Below are 14,282 nucleotides of genomic sequence, written 5' to 3' on the forward strand. Positions count from 1 at the left end.
TATAAAACGATATTGAAGGAGACTTAATAAGTAAAAAGGCGGCTAGCGCTGCTAATAGACAGCCGGAGCACTGCCTGACGAAGAAAATCTGCACAAAATATTTAAATTGAAGCGCCAGCGGAAACTGCGCGCTAAAATACTACATTATAGTTGTGTTACGAAAAATAGAGGATTGATATTTTCATATCGCTCAGGCTAGCACGAGCACTTTAAAGGTACAAGTGGGGTACTCACCATATCGCCAGGCTCTGAGCTATCGACCTCTGCGTCTCTGTCGTCGTCATCAGAGGATGAGTCTAAGCTTTCTTCGGACGAGAAGATTTCCACGGTCTCGCTGTGAGGTGGCAAAACATCGATGCCACTGTCCTGTGAATTGGTTGCTCCTTCTTCCTCTCTCTGCTGGGTTTCTTTCCTGTGGTGCAATGACGGCGTGTCCGCAGCATTCTCCCCTTCGCTATTGCTGTCAAAGTCGTTCTGCTCTGGCGCCGAATCAAAATTACTCAGTTTTCGCCCAGCATTCTTTCGTAGTGACCGCTTTGTACGAGCGGGAACCTTGCAGGCGCTGTCATAGAGATATTGTTGATATTTTTTCGGCCTTAACATTTCTCCACCTGGCAGCAGCTGTTCAGTGCTGTCAAGTTCACGACTCGTGCAGACTGAACGCACACTCGCCACCAGCTGAAATATATTGAGTATGTCACGTGATAAAGGCGAGGAGGTAGTGCCTACCGCAGCAAGTCTCGGCATCTCGGTACATGGAATTTTCCCCATGTGGTTCTCGCTTCTGGGGAGTCACCGCAACGAGAAATCTAAAGCCGTTAGCGCGCACTCAGTTTTGTAGCAGACGACACTGCGAGTCTATGACGGCACAGCCTGGTTCAAAATGGCCGTCCCTTCAAGTGGCTTCGAATTACTATTCCTAGCTAAAATTTGCTCGTAGAGCCCTACTTCTGTTTTAAATGCGCATAATAAGGTCGTGGCTAGTAGCTTTAATTATTTTTCACGGCGATCCACCCCACGAGCCACATGGCGAGGTAGCACCCCGCTGACATCCTAAATGCTTTCAGGGTTTTAGCTCAAGCCATGTTGTAATCACCGAATTTGGGATCTGAGGCGTTTTTCAATCGGCGATCAGAAGCACGTTTTCCTGCTACACGAGCCGAAAGGCGTACTTCAGCGAGCGATTTTGACTCAAATTCTGAGCTCTAATTGGCCGAGACGGATTTGTGCTGGATTAGGCGTCTGCTACGGATCGCCTGAGCTGGAAATACTGAAGTTGTCGCTCAGTTTTCATCGCATGTCTCTTCTTGTATCTCGTTGCCCCACGCCGTGCACCTCTTACAAGGAGCGTTTATTCCGTCTTTTATTTTTTTTCATCTTTCATTATGTGCCATAAAACCTAGCAACATATCTTCCATCTTTTTCCTTATCTCTGGTTTTTTTTTTCGATGCTTTCGCTCCATCCCTGCCAGACCGACCCAGTCCTCTCCTCCTGCGTGGTTACCGCGACCATCCTACCTCTTCCTTCCTTTTCCTTCCCCCTTTCCCCCTTGAAGCGCATCATTCTGCGCTTCTTCAGCTCTTGCTTTTCTTGCTATCGCTGCCAGCTTTCGGCGTTCAGTTTCTTCCTGGTATGCATACAGGCGGTGCGCATATAGTTTGTACTGGACTGGCTGCGAACGCGGACCCGCTGAAGAACCGGGCGCGTCCCATCGACGCCGCCGAAATCCATGCGAGAAGCTTCCGTTCGGAGACGGTACGTTTTCGAAGCTCAAGTCTACTACCGCTCCTAGAGCCCCAACCCCCCTGCGCGGGAGGATCGATGTGACGATTCCCCAAGTCAGCGGACGCGAAGTACGCCGCAGGCGCCGTCTCCGCGGCACCCAGCTGCACGGGGAAGAAGGGAAAGGGAAATAAACGCTCCCTAGGAGAGGAGCCAGTTTGACTCCCGCCAGCAACGTGTACTGTCGCTTTACGGGCGCCCCTTCCCGCGCCCTCCTCAGGGCACGTCGGTGACCCGTTTCGGCATCGAACGGAGCAGCGGAACGCGTCGTGCAGACAATTAAGGGGAAGCTCAAGAAGGCAGCGCCTGGAGATTTCCAAACAAACATCGACAGGATCCTGCTTTCCTACAGAACAACGCCGCACGCGTTTACTGGGTCCCCTCCCGCTGAGCTCCTTATGGGCAGGCAACTGCAAACGCCCATTCAACCAGTGCACCCCGGCCTAAGGGCGCATGTGGACTTCAAGCAATTGAAGCAAAAGATGTGCTGCGACAACAACGCACGCAAAAGCTCTTTGCCTTCGTCCGGCGAGCCGGTCTTTGTTCGAAACTTCCGACCAGGCCCAGCTTGGATTGCCGGAACGGTTCGCCATCCCACAAGTTCTTCGTCGCTTCAAATACAGCTCGAAGACGGAACGCTGTGAAACAGACACGCGGACCATGTGCGACCGCGAAGGACCCCCGGCGTTCTCTCCGACGACGAGGAGCCTCTTCCTGCACTGGCAGCGACAACGGACACGGAACAGCTGTGCCCACCTCGCTGCTCATTAAGCACCGAGCCGTCTACAACAGCCTCGGCGCGGCAACAGCAGTCAAGTGCGGCCCCTTTGCACCCCCAGCTTCGTCGGTCTCCCCGGGTCCGGAAGCCTGTTATCTACTATGGCCTATAGAGGCGTAAACAAGCGCCGCTCGACACCAGTGCCGTGCAGCAGGCTTCATAACAAAGGGAGGAGTGTGACGATTCTCCAAGTCAGCGGACGCGAACTACACCGCAGGCGCCGTCTCAGCGGCGCCCAGCCGCTCGGGGAAGAAGGGAAAGGGAAATAAACGCTCCCTCGCTTTCCAAGGAGAGGAGCCAGTTTGACTCCCGCCAGCAACGTGTACTGTCGCTTTACGGGCGCCCCTTCCCGCGCCCTCCTCAGGGCACGTCGGTGACCCGTTTCGGCATTCGCTTCCATGCTCGCCCCTTTACAATACTATAACAATCGATAAGCCCCCCCCCCCCCCCCCCCCCCCCATATCTCTTCCAAGAAACAGGAAAAATCACACTCTTCCTCGGCGGGACCGAACAGATGATAGCACTGCTCTTACAGCGGACAGCTTGAGAAGCTCACTCGCCTTCCAACCACCTCTTTTGAAATGAAAAAATAAAAAAAGCTCACTCTGGGCTCCCAGAACCGGTACTGCAGTGGTGGTGGTAGTGGTTTATTTTTAAAAGAAAATAGAAAAAAAGCTGAAGCAAAAGAGTGTTTCCGGCCGCGGCAATTGCTATCTAAGGGCAAGAGAAAGGGAGAGGATAGTGAGGAGAAGTATAGAGGGGAGCGACAGCAAGAAAGGACAGGGGAGAGCTTTGCACACTATTTACAAAATACAAAACTAGTAAAGTTCCCTGCATAGTTCTTGACATGGGACTGCGCATCACCCCCTCCCCACTTACGCACGCAGACACGGTACGTCACCATCGTCACGTGATTTTGTCTAACATTCTAAAAGTCCGCCGCATTTTCACGAGCCACTCTTCGGAAGGTAGAGTGAGAACGGTTTGGTTGCAATCCAGCTACCCTCGTTGTCCCCAAAATGACACATGTTCTAGTAAAATGGAACGAAGAGAAAAAATGGGACGTTTATGCGGTACGTGCCATAGACGCTGAGGCGGGTATGGCGCTTTTAACAAAGGAAAGCGCCATAGATGAGCTACGAGGAACAACAGTCATGGTGGAATGGGAAGCCGGCCAGCCACCAGCGCCGGCAACCCTTCTGGATTTCGGTAAGTGTCATCATTTACTTTTCGGCCACATTTATGAACGCCAGTACTCTGTCATGATTTGGTGCGTCGCATGAAATGCAGGCACGATGCGCGCAATGGAGCGCCAACGTACGAGACTCGTCCGGGAGTCTGAAGTAGGTGCCGTCCCGGACAACACAGAGACGCCACCAACAACAAGAGAGCCGCCGCCAACAACAGAGCCGCCACCGAAGAGGCAAAAAGTATGTGTGGTTCCCCGTTCTCCCATCTCCGGCTGCTGAGTAAAAAGAATTGCTGGCATTGCTTTTGAATTTCTTAATTCATTGATCTTCTAATCGTACTACATCGTATCGATGCAGGCATCAGCTGACTGCAGTTGTGGCGCGGCAGAGCGCATACCAAACCTGGAGCAGCAGATTGAATTGTTGGAAGAAAGGCTTGCCTCCGCTGAGAATAACTACAGTAAGTCACTTCACATGTCTTTTCTTTGTAAGCTTTTCTGCTGTGCCTTGAAATTTTGTGGCTTGTGGTTTTGTGTGTAGCTAACCAGAGTTCAAAATAAATTTAGAGCACAATGACATTTTAGAGATTTATTTTAGACGGCTAGCATATTTAAGCTTACTCTCTTCCCACCCTAGAGGATGCAGTGCCTACATCACTGCCGGCAACATCACCGAATGAACAATTTTTTTAGCAGCCTAGGAAACACTGTAGGGATCTCGTACATTCCGCGCATTCCTTTCCAACATGATTGCTGCCGTGATTTGCAGTAGCACTGATCAAGTGGCATAAACGTCTACTGTTGAGTACTTTATCGAAATCGTCTTCATTGGGCTGTAATAAATCTCGTGTGTTTAAGGCGCAAGCTAGTAATCCGCCGCAGCCTTTAGCCATTTCATGTCACCCTCTTTATAAGATTTCAATTTTGTACATGTTGGGTACACTTTTGACCATGAAGTATTTTGTATTGGCAATTTTCACACCGTGGGCGTGCCCCTGTGGATACAATATGGCGAGGATGCAATAATCGAACTTCTTAACCAAGCAGTCTCTTCTTGTAGAATAAAGGAAATATGAGTCAAAAATCGCTGGTTGGTTTTTTAAACCATTTTGGTTGCATTTATTTACTTTTTCTTGCTTGTATTCATTGACCAGAAAACATTTTAGAACTCTGCAACTTATCGTGATCTAATGTGCGCTGCGTATTGAATGGCTTTATAGGCTGATTTATCAGACCTCCCAAAACATGTTTTATGATCGTTTCTCTTTTTGCAGAATCATACAAGATGGTCAAAAAACTAGAAAAAATTCTGACGCAAAGAAGTGAGCCAGATACTGTTGCGGTCCCAAAGGTAAATGGTTAATTTTTTTCTCGCATTGTGGATTCAAGTTTATTGGAATATGTATCGCAACATTTTTTGAGATAATTTCATACTGCTTTGAAGTTAGAAGGGCCTACTTTACATGCTGTGTACTGGGAAACTGCAATCCTTGTGGACGAACGAACCAGCAGTGGGAGTTTTAGTGAGTAGTAAATTTAATGGCATATGATACCTCGGGGTTTACCTAACAAAGCGACGTTTCCTATTAGGGACGTCGTAGTGGAGTACTCGGAATTAATTTCGACTACCGCTAGTCGGATAGACCTTAAAACGAACAGCAGTTCTTAACACTCGGCCACGGTGCACGGCATCTTGTATTCCAAAACTGGCCAATCACAACAGTAAAATAAATAAATGTTTTAATGTTTTAGTGAATTAAAAAAGCAAGGTATCAAAATCTTAGAGCACGCAATTTGTTTATTGTAATTACCTTCTTGCTTAAGTAAAAAAGAGCATTAAAGGGCTATAGACACCTAATTTTGGTGGCATGTTTTCTTCTTTGTAATGATGCGTACAACAGCCGAATGATGGCTGTGACGTCAAAGTGTGGTTAGAGGTCACCTGAGACATGGAAAAACTGCGATATAATCACTGTTTCGTCACTTTAATTTACTACAGTACTGAAGCTAACCTTCTTCGAGCCTTGAAGACAACGTATGGAGAAGCACCGATTAAATTTTATCTTTTCATGCCTCACGTGACCTGTAACTTCTCTTTGAGGTCACAGCCATCGTTCAGCTGTTGAAACCGATACCGAAACAGCACGAGAAAGAAATTCGATTGCAAATTATTTATCGGTTGTGTTAGGATACCACGCGGTAATCCATGTATAATAATGCTTTACGCCTCATTACCAAGAAAAAACATCCACCAAAAGTCAGGTGTCTACATTCCTTTCTTTTTTGTCGTAGACAAATTCTGTGCGGCGGTCCTCAATCTGGTCGGAGCTCCACTGCGACTTAAGTTGTATCCTCTATCAAAACGCGGCCACCGCGGCCAGAACCCGACCCGAAGTCCTCGGGCTGACCAGTACGCGGGTTCGATCCCGACCGCGCTTCGATGAAAGCGAAGCCCAAGGCCCCACTGTTCTGTGCGGTGTCGTGCACGTTAAAGAATCCTATGTTAGTGAAATTTCGGAAACCTCCTCTACAACGTCTCTCATAGCGTGAAACGTCGAGAATTTCAGCAACGGCTGGCGACCTGCAAGTAATAAGCTACAGGTAGCGTGACTTCCGATACTGCCCACGCTGGGTTGTTGCCGTGTGCGTACAACATGGCTGCTCTGTCTCACTGGTGTTCTTGGTTACTCTCCTTAGTTTTTCTGTCATGAGAAGGAAGCACACATTTGCTCGTACCTCCACCTTGTTGAGCAAAGAAGAACCTTTAATGGTCGCTCTAAATAACGACCTAGCTGAAGGAGTAAGGTTCACATTTGATGTCCCTTTTTGCAAGTATGCTAACTTGCTTATCAAGGTATTGTTTGAAACTTTATTTCGCAGGTGGAAATCGGCAACGGGATTTGCGTGGACCAAACGGTCATCGACCGTTTGCTGGCTCACTGCCGAGGCCAACCCTGCAAGTTCGCCCGCCACCTCCTGCGTAGTGTATTCACAATGGATGAACTCCGTGGCAAGTCGCTCACTGGCAAAGGCAGCAATGCCAACAAAGACGCAGAAAAAAAAGAAGCTCTTGATTCGGACCGAGTTGGCGCCATTATCGGTATGTCTGTGCATTTCATCATTTCAGCCTCGACTCGCGGCAGGAGCATTGCAAAGGAGTCTCAGAGTTTACTCTTACATAACGAAAATATGTATTTGGGCATTTTACTTACTTACCTCTTAAAGAAATCAATTTAAAGATTGTGAGTAAATGATACTCTAAGATTTCTTTGTATACAGAAGGTTCTCCAAAGCACGTGAAATGTTACAACCTGCAGCATATCGTGCTGTATTTAGTGATAACCGGAACGTCAGAAAATCTCTACTGTGGAGCATGCAATACGAAGACAATTAATTCTTTCCTTCTGGAAGGCTGGGAAAAGTCTTCAGGGAAGGATCCATATCGATCCACAAAAAGTACGCACAATTCGTTTTAGAAAGTTTAATTACGTTGAGAAAAAAGGTTTCAAGGAGAAAACAGGACACTAAACAACGTTTTGTCCTTCTGAGATAAATTCAAATGTCATCTCTTTGATGCCGTGATTATAACGTGCAGTGAAATGCACTGTGACCAAATTCAGAATACTTAAAGGTGCAAGGGAAGAGCAATCTGAACTCGTCTTTTTGCCGCGGGAACTCGATATACACGTTCCGAGCATTCTTAGAAACTTCGGTTTATTGCCCTGCGTGGCCGATTTTCCTAATTAAATCGAATTAACGTCCGGCTCCCGCCTTTTTTTTTTTAATTCTTCCGGTACGGTGGGCGGAGTCGGCCAACGCGGGGAGTGCCTTTCACCCAGTCCCGTGGCGGCTTGCCGCTCTGCCATCGGCGGAGTAATACGTAGTAATCCGTAGAAGCAAACAGCCCACTCGTATTTTTATTTCCGCGGGCTTATTTTGCGGCCATATCATCTGCGAATGAAACTATTTGTTCACGGAAACCTAAAAACAAAATAAAGCGAAAGCAAAGCCTCCACGGAGCTGGCTGGAAGGCACTCCACGCGTTGGTCGACTCCGCCCACCGTACGGGGAGAATTCAAAAAATAAAGGCGGGAGCCGCACGTCAATTCGATTTAATTAGGGAAATCGGCCGCACAGGGCAATAAGTCGAAGTTTCTAAGTATGCTCGGAACGTGTAGATTGAGTTCCCGCGGCAAAAAGACGAGTTCAGATTCCTCTTCACTGCACCTTTAATTTTTTTCTTGGAACGTACGGCTACGCTTCGAGCAATGCATGTTCTCTTACCCTCGCCGAACTAAGACTGTGGATGCACAGGTGCCAGAGATATTCCCTCCTCTATAGCAGCAGTGAGCATCTTAGCACTAAAGCTCTTATGCAGGTACTTAATATCCTATGCGGTTCTGCACTCGTCCTCCTCCAAGCGCTTTTTTATCAAATTAGGTTTTTATGTTTCCCTTGTGTTCCTCTTAAATGGATGAAATGGTAATGACGGGTAAAATGCGCATTTTGCTGCTTCCACTCTTTTTTTACGATTACCTCGTTCCATAAATGTTGCTTATGTTCTTGAACCACAATCAGAGTCCGATGCAAGGACCTGATCCCTTGAAATTGAATTCAGAGCATGCGCATGCTACAGGTGCTCTACACTTTGTTTTTCTTTTGTTTTTTTAGGCTACACATGCTCCAAATTTCCTGGGGTGGCGGTACAACAGATAAGGACAAGCCTTTCATCAATGGTGTCCAGGGAAATAAAATGACAAGGCAATTGATTGATGTAACCATTTTGAAATAAATTAGTACTTAAAAGCTATACCTGATCAGTGTACTGGTTGCCAGCAGCATTCATCTATTCTTTGGGTGTTTACCACCGTTATGCGCTTCTTGCATGATAAAATCATATGGTGACAATGTTTCTAAAATTATTTCTGTCATCGCTAATCTCATCAAAAGTCAGACATTACATCCGCATTACAACATTTGACATCACATCCGCATCACAAAATCGGACATCACATCCAGATCAAAAACTCAGACATCACGTCCACATCAGGAAATCAGGCATCGCACCACATCACAAAATCTGACATCGCATCCACATCACAAAATCGGACATCACGTCCACATCAAGAAATCAGGCATTGAACCACATCAAAAAATCTGACATCACATCCACATCACAAAATCTGACATCACATCCACTTCAGGAAATCGGAAATCACATTCACATCAAGAAATCAAGCATCAAATCCACATCACAAAGTCAGACATCACATCCACACCACGAAATCGGACATCACATTCACATCACAAACTCCATAACATCCACATCACAAAATCGGCATCAAATTACCTTGAAACTTCCCACAAAACATCATCACCAGAAATCCCTTAAAAGGATTCATCATATCCTCATCAGATAATATGTCATCACGCGCACATCAGACAATCGGCGGCAAATTTTCTGGAAACATTCCACAAAACATCATCACAAGTCTTCACCATAAATCCATCACAGGATACATCATATCCTCATCACACATTAATTCAACACATGCACATTAGACAATCGGCGGCGAATTTTCTGGAGGGCCTCGACAAGGGCTCCACACAAACATCATCACGAACACCACAGAATGTACGTTGTGTGTGATGCGATTGAGCAACAAAAATTCTGCAGAAGCACCATAAATTTTTTTGTAAGGGTGGAAGGGCTTTGCGAACAGCTTTTCCCTCTCTGCACTCGTAGGTCCTCAGGTATCACGTCCGGCTTTCCTGTCTTTTATTTTTTCGTTTTCTTTTTTACCCCCTTTGAAGTTTCGGGTGAGAGCTCTTCGGATTTGCCGGCCAGCGGATGGTTGTGCCCGTGTTCGGTGCGCCCATGGATGGTAGCTCGCCGTGCTGCCCCCTGAGCTTCTCTGCGCACGCCGTGGATAAATATTGGCCTTTCGGATGGAGGCTGCGAGTGGACGGAATACGGAGTCTGTGAAAGCAAAGCGACGGACGTCGTCGCCAGTGGCCGAGTCCGTTCGTTCTTGCTTGTTTGAAGGAAGACGACGAGCAGAGTCAGTTTGGTTACGGGTCGCATTGGCAAACGCAGGTTTCTTCCACATAATCGGCAAAAGGGGCGGGAGTGAATTAGCAACGCATTGATCGCACGTGTTTTTCGCTTGTCATGCGGCCATTTTGTTGATGCGTGACAGCTCATCATCATCATTTATTGACCCTTAAAGACCCCTGGGTGGTCTGGCATTACATAAGGGGGGGGGGGGGGGGGGGGGGCGTTACTTCACAATAATACACCAGGTCACAATTAATGCGCCATATACATATACTGTCAGTTACCGAAAGCCATCTCTCTTTAGTGAAGAAGCGGACGTACGTGGGGCCGATCGATGTCTCTCGTTGTGCGCGAGCAGCAACCTCTTATCACCAGCATTCTTCTAGCATCACATCATTTAACCGCTGCTTTGGCTTTGTGGCTTTGACGTTCGGCTGCTGATTCGGAGTCGCGGGCTCTTTTTAGGCAGTGGCGGCCTTATTTCGATGGAGGCATAGTACTGGAACAATCGTGTGATGTGCGATGTCAGCGCCCGTTACGTAATCCGAGGTGGTTTAAAACCCCTCGTCAAACGGTCATTTCGAAGGCCCTCGAACAGATAGTCTGTCGACTCAAAGGCCAATTCAGCGCTGCTACACGGGCGGCTTCGATGGCCATCGAGTCAGCGGAGCAGCGTGGAGCTCTGTCAGGATTTCGAGGGCCTCCGAGCAGCGGGAGCGTGTACTCTCGGACACTGAGCACTCGCAGGAACGCAAAGCGGGAAAAAATTTATCCCTGGAAAATGTGGATCTTCCAAATATACAACTTATTTTGCAGAAAAAAATAGGCAGGCAGGGCTACAAAACGCCAGCAAGCGTAATACCATTGTTGCCAGCGATAGAAAAGCAACCAACGCCAACTTCCTCAAAAGTGCATGAATGCTGTACTAAAACTTGTCCTTGATAGCAGAAAGTTCATTAACGAATAAGCATAAGCAAGCAACGAAAACGAATAAGCATTGATTTTGAACCTTTTCAGGTTAAACTTTTTGGTTGATGGCTAAATGATGGAATCTCTCAACGGCGATCGAGTTTGCCGTGTAGGAGCGGCCCAACAACTCCTTCGAGTTTCGGTAGCGATTGAATGTCTGGAAGGCTCTCGACTCAGTTGCCTTTGAAAGTGGCCGTGTGACGTACAGGGGTTTAAATAAACCCGGAGCTCTCCAGTACGGGTCGATCCTTCGTAGCCCGTGAGTGGCTTCGGGATGATAAACCCTGTAAAAAAAAAAATAAAAAAAATTCTTACATTTACGCAGAGATGGTGACTAGAACTCGTGCTTGCATCTCCTTCGCGCAAATTTTGTCGTGCTTAGTGAAAGCTTCACTTGCAGGAATAGACCTTGGCGTTCTCCCCTTGCCCCGTGCTGCCCTTTCCTTTCTTTTTTTTTTTACGTGGACACTTAAGAATAGGTGGCTGCCTTACAGTGCTCGCTTAGGGAAGAAATCTTGCGAAAAACGAAGACATGAATCCTCGCAAAAAATAGAGCATAGCTACGACACGGGATACAGAATAGACAACAAGAAGGTCACAGTTCGCGCATGCCATTAACATGAGATGGGCAGCAAACGATAAGCAATTGAGCTGAGCAGCCATAATCGCTGTAAATCACCGCCCTGCCCTCTTTGCGCGCCGTGGGGTCATCTATAGTGTGTGGCGGAGGCTTTCGTTAACCCCCTACTACGGGGCTTCCTACAGGAGTGGCTAAGCGGAGCGTGCGCCCTTTATATATATATTTTTCTTTTTCAGTACCGCTTTGTGGCGAAATTTTATTACGCGCCAATTTCGCCATCCTTAGTGTGCTCTCTGTTGGCGCTCTTCCGAAAGCGTATCTCCTACCGGTCGATGAGGCACGGTATCGCATCTGCCAGCGCGCAGAGAGGGAAGAGGCTGGCGCAGCGCAGTGTCCGTAGGACGAGCCTTTGGGTGACGCCGCCAGAGCTTTCGGCTGAAGGGGGGCATGCGTAAGCAGTGACGCGAGCACTATAACCCAATTGTCGTTGTTTTACCAATTAATTTCATTCCCGACGAATGCATGTAGCCCCGTGTTCGTCGGTTCTTCTCTGGCAGTTTGTTCTGATTACCGACGCCTTGTATTAAAGCGCCGGGCAGCAGGCACGCTCGCGAGCCTGCCCGGCATATAGGTGCGACTATCGCGTGCGCTTCCTGTAGAGCGTCCTTGTATGTGCGTTCACATCCGGCCGATTCCACTTCCGGACGTTCCTCCGTTTGCTGTCTTCGGCGTTCACGTGCAGCGGGAAAAAAAAAGCAAAAAAGGAATTCGTGTCAAGGACATTTGTGCTCAGCGCCCCCCTGCCTGCATGTCTGGCTGAGGGCTCCGCCGCACTGCCATGAAATACCGAGCATCCACCCATGCTGCCGAATGTCGCCGTGTAAACGTATTACAAATTAATTCGTGCAGCTTTCTTGTTTTTGCGGGGTGGTGTGTGTGGCTGCTCTCGCGGGAGGCGCGTGACTGTGCGCCGTCGTGTAGATTGCTGAAAGTGCGGCCATGTATGGAAGCGCCTGTAACTGGACGCTGCACGCGGAGTGCATGCAAGTGGAAACGGACATTCCTTGACTCACTGCCGGGCGTCCTCGGTTCGCGGGCGCGTGATGCGGACCAGTCTCTGACTCACCGTCTTCAGGTGCCCGCCGCGAAGATAACAACAACATCGGGTGCAATCGGCGGGTTTTGCTACGTTACTTCCAGTACTGCATGTAGCGCGTGTATATACCGTGTTTTCTGGACTATACTCCCCGGACTTTACATGCTTAAAAGCTGATCTTTCGCATGATTCGGGCTGTCTATGGGTGCGGGCTGAACATGATTTGATTTCTAAGATATTTTTGCCAGAGCCGAAGAAGCGTCGAGTGACTGTCGAAGTAAAAAAAAAAAAAAACGGGATCCGACTGCGGCTGCATTTGGCCGTGCGAAATCTTCAGGTTAACCCCCCCCCCCCCCCCCTCCCCCTTTCGCGGGAAATTCCTCCCTGCGGATTATATACGGGATGCTGTCTGTCTAAGCAAAAGCGTTTTATCTTAGACCTAAAATAGCCCCTGCGGACTATACACCATGTAGGTGCGGACTAAAATCCGGAAAATACGGTCACTGGGTTGCATGATCGCAGCTCGGCTTTTGTTGAATGTACGGGGCAGATCTTAATTGTTCTCTGCATTTTGTTCATTAACTCGCCGTCCGTGCTCTCTCTATCTTCAGTGTTCTCCGGATCGCGCCGCAGTGTACTCGTGCAGCTTAGTTATTAGATGTCCAGATAATCTTCATTTTTTTAGGGCTGTTATCAGTAGAGCCGATGTAGAAGCGTTTTTGTTTTTTGTTTTTGGTGAGAGTGCTGCAATATCGTGCTCCGTAATATGGAGAACGATAGGCATCATTTAGGGGCCGAGGCGTTCGGTGTTGAGATGCTGGGAGCGTATATCGCGCAAATGCTCTAGACAAATTAGCCTGCAATCAGGCGAAGTTTTATCAGCGTGCGGGACCGTCTATCGCCGGATGTCAAGAACGTATGGTTAGATATATGAGTGGCTTCGTCCATCCGTTGCGCATCGTCGTTTATCTTGGACGGAACCCGCAGGTGTCCCTGAATGCGGTATAGGGCGCTGCTTGTCACTGAATGATACCGCTGCGTGGCGTTTTGGATCGTATCGGCCAGCGGCTTTCACAACGGAACGACCATTATCTTTTAACGTATGTGGTTCGGTAAGTGTTTCGACACGCACTGAAACGCGGTGCTCACGGGTAGTCGCGAAGCTTTGGACGGGACGTTCTCGCTGTTTTCTTGGTCGTACTGGGCGATATAAATTTCCCGGTATTCTTTGAGCGGGGAAAGGTCCCTCAGTAATATGAACAGTGGGCCAGCCTCCAGAGGGAGAAACTAATTGTCTCGACGCATAGGCTCCCATTCAGAGCGCCACACAAAATTAGGAAATATTCTATGCGTTTCCTGTACTTTATTGCTCAATGCAGTACCTGCATGACATAGATATGCTTCAAAACCATGAAGATATTGCAAACTTGTTCTGGTGCAAATACAAATAGCTCCCTGCCCATCCAAGCATGGGTTTGTCGCCTGACGAACGAGATTTGAGAATTCCAGTGAGGATACGATACTGACAAAAGGAAGCCCCCCCCCCCCCCCCCCCCCAATACTGTAAGTCTTCGGAGTCCCACTTGATGCCTCCAGAAAAGCTTCGTTTTGTACCTCAGTGACCTACCCAGAACCCCTCTCTGATTTATCATGGTTAAGAGACGCACCCGAACTATTGCAAAACTGCTCATTTACGTGCAAAACCTCGAGCACACTCTTTTTATCAGAACAGAAAAGGGCAACGTTATAGCATAAGCCGCAGTTTTAATTTCACATTGCGATAGTGAGAAGCCACGAATTGATGTGTTATTCATGATACTACGACGTAG

General features: G+C 48.0%; 2 protein-coding genes across 2 annotated transcripts in view; both read left to right on the top strand.

Annotated features, from left to right (window-relative positions):
* The window catches only part of ssh (Protein phosphatase Slingshot), a 296,033-nt gene that overhangs the window by 28,132 nt on the left and 253,619 nt on the right, over positions 1-14,282 (top strand). The window lies entirely within an intron of this gene.
* Positions 3,088-9,968, top strand: LOC149362612 (uncharacterized). Its single transcript, XM_089573128.1, has 6 exons — positions 3,088-3,770; positions 3,852-3,991; positions 4,109-4,211; positions 5,025-5,101; positions 6,631-6,850; positions 8,422-9,968. Exons 1-6 carry the CDS (start codon positions 3,581-3,583, stop codon positions 8,505-8,507), a joined length of 816 nt encoding a protein of 271 aa, XP_089429254.1. The 5' UTR covers positions 3,088-3,580; the 3' UTR covers positions 8,508-9,968.

Source organism: Amblyomma mixtum, chromosome 2 (genome assembly GCF_055824585.1).
Source record: "Amblyomma mixtum isolate Tamu chromosome 2, ASM5582458v1, whole genome shotgun sequence".
Classification (NCBI taxonomy): domain Eukaryota; kingdom Metazoa; phylum Arthropoda; class Arachnida; order Ixodida; family Ixodidae; genus Amblyomma; species Amblyomma mixtum.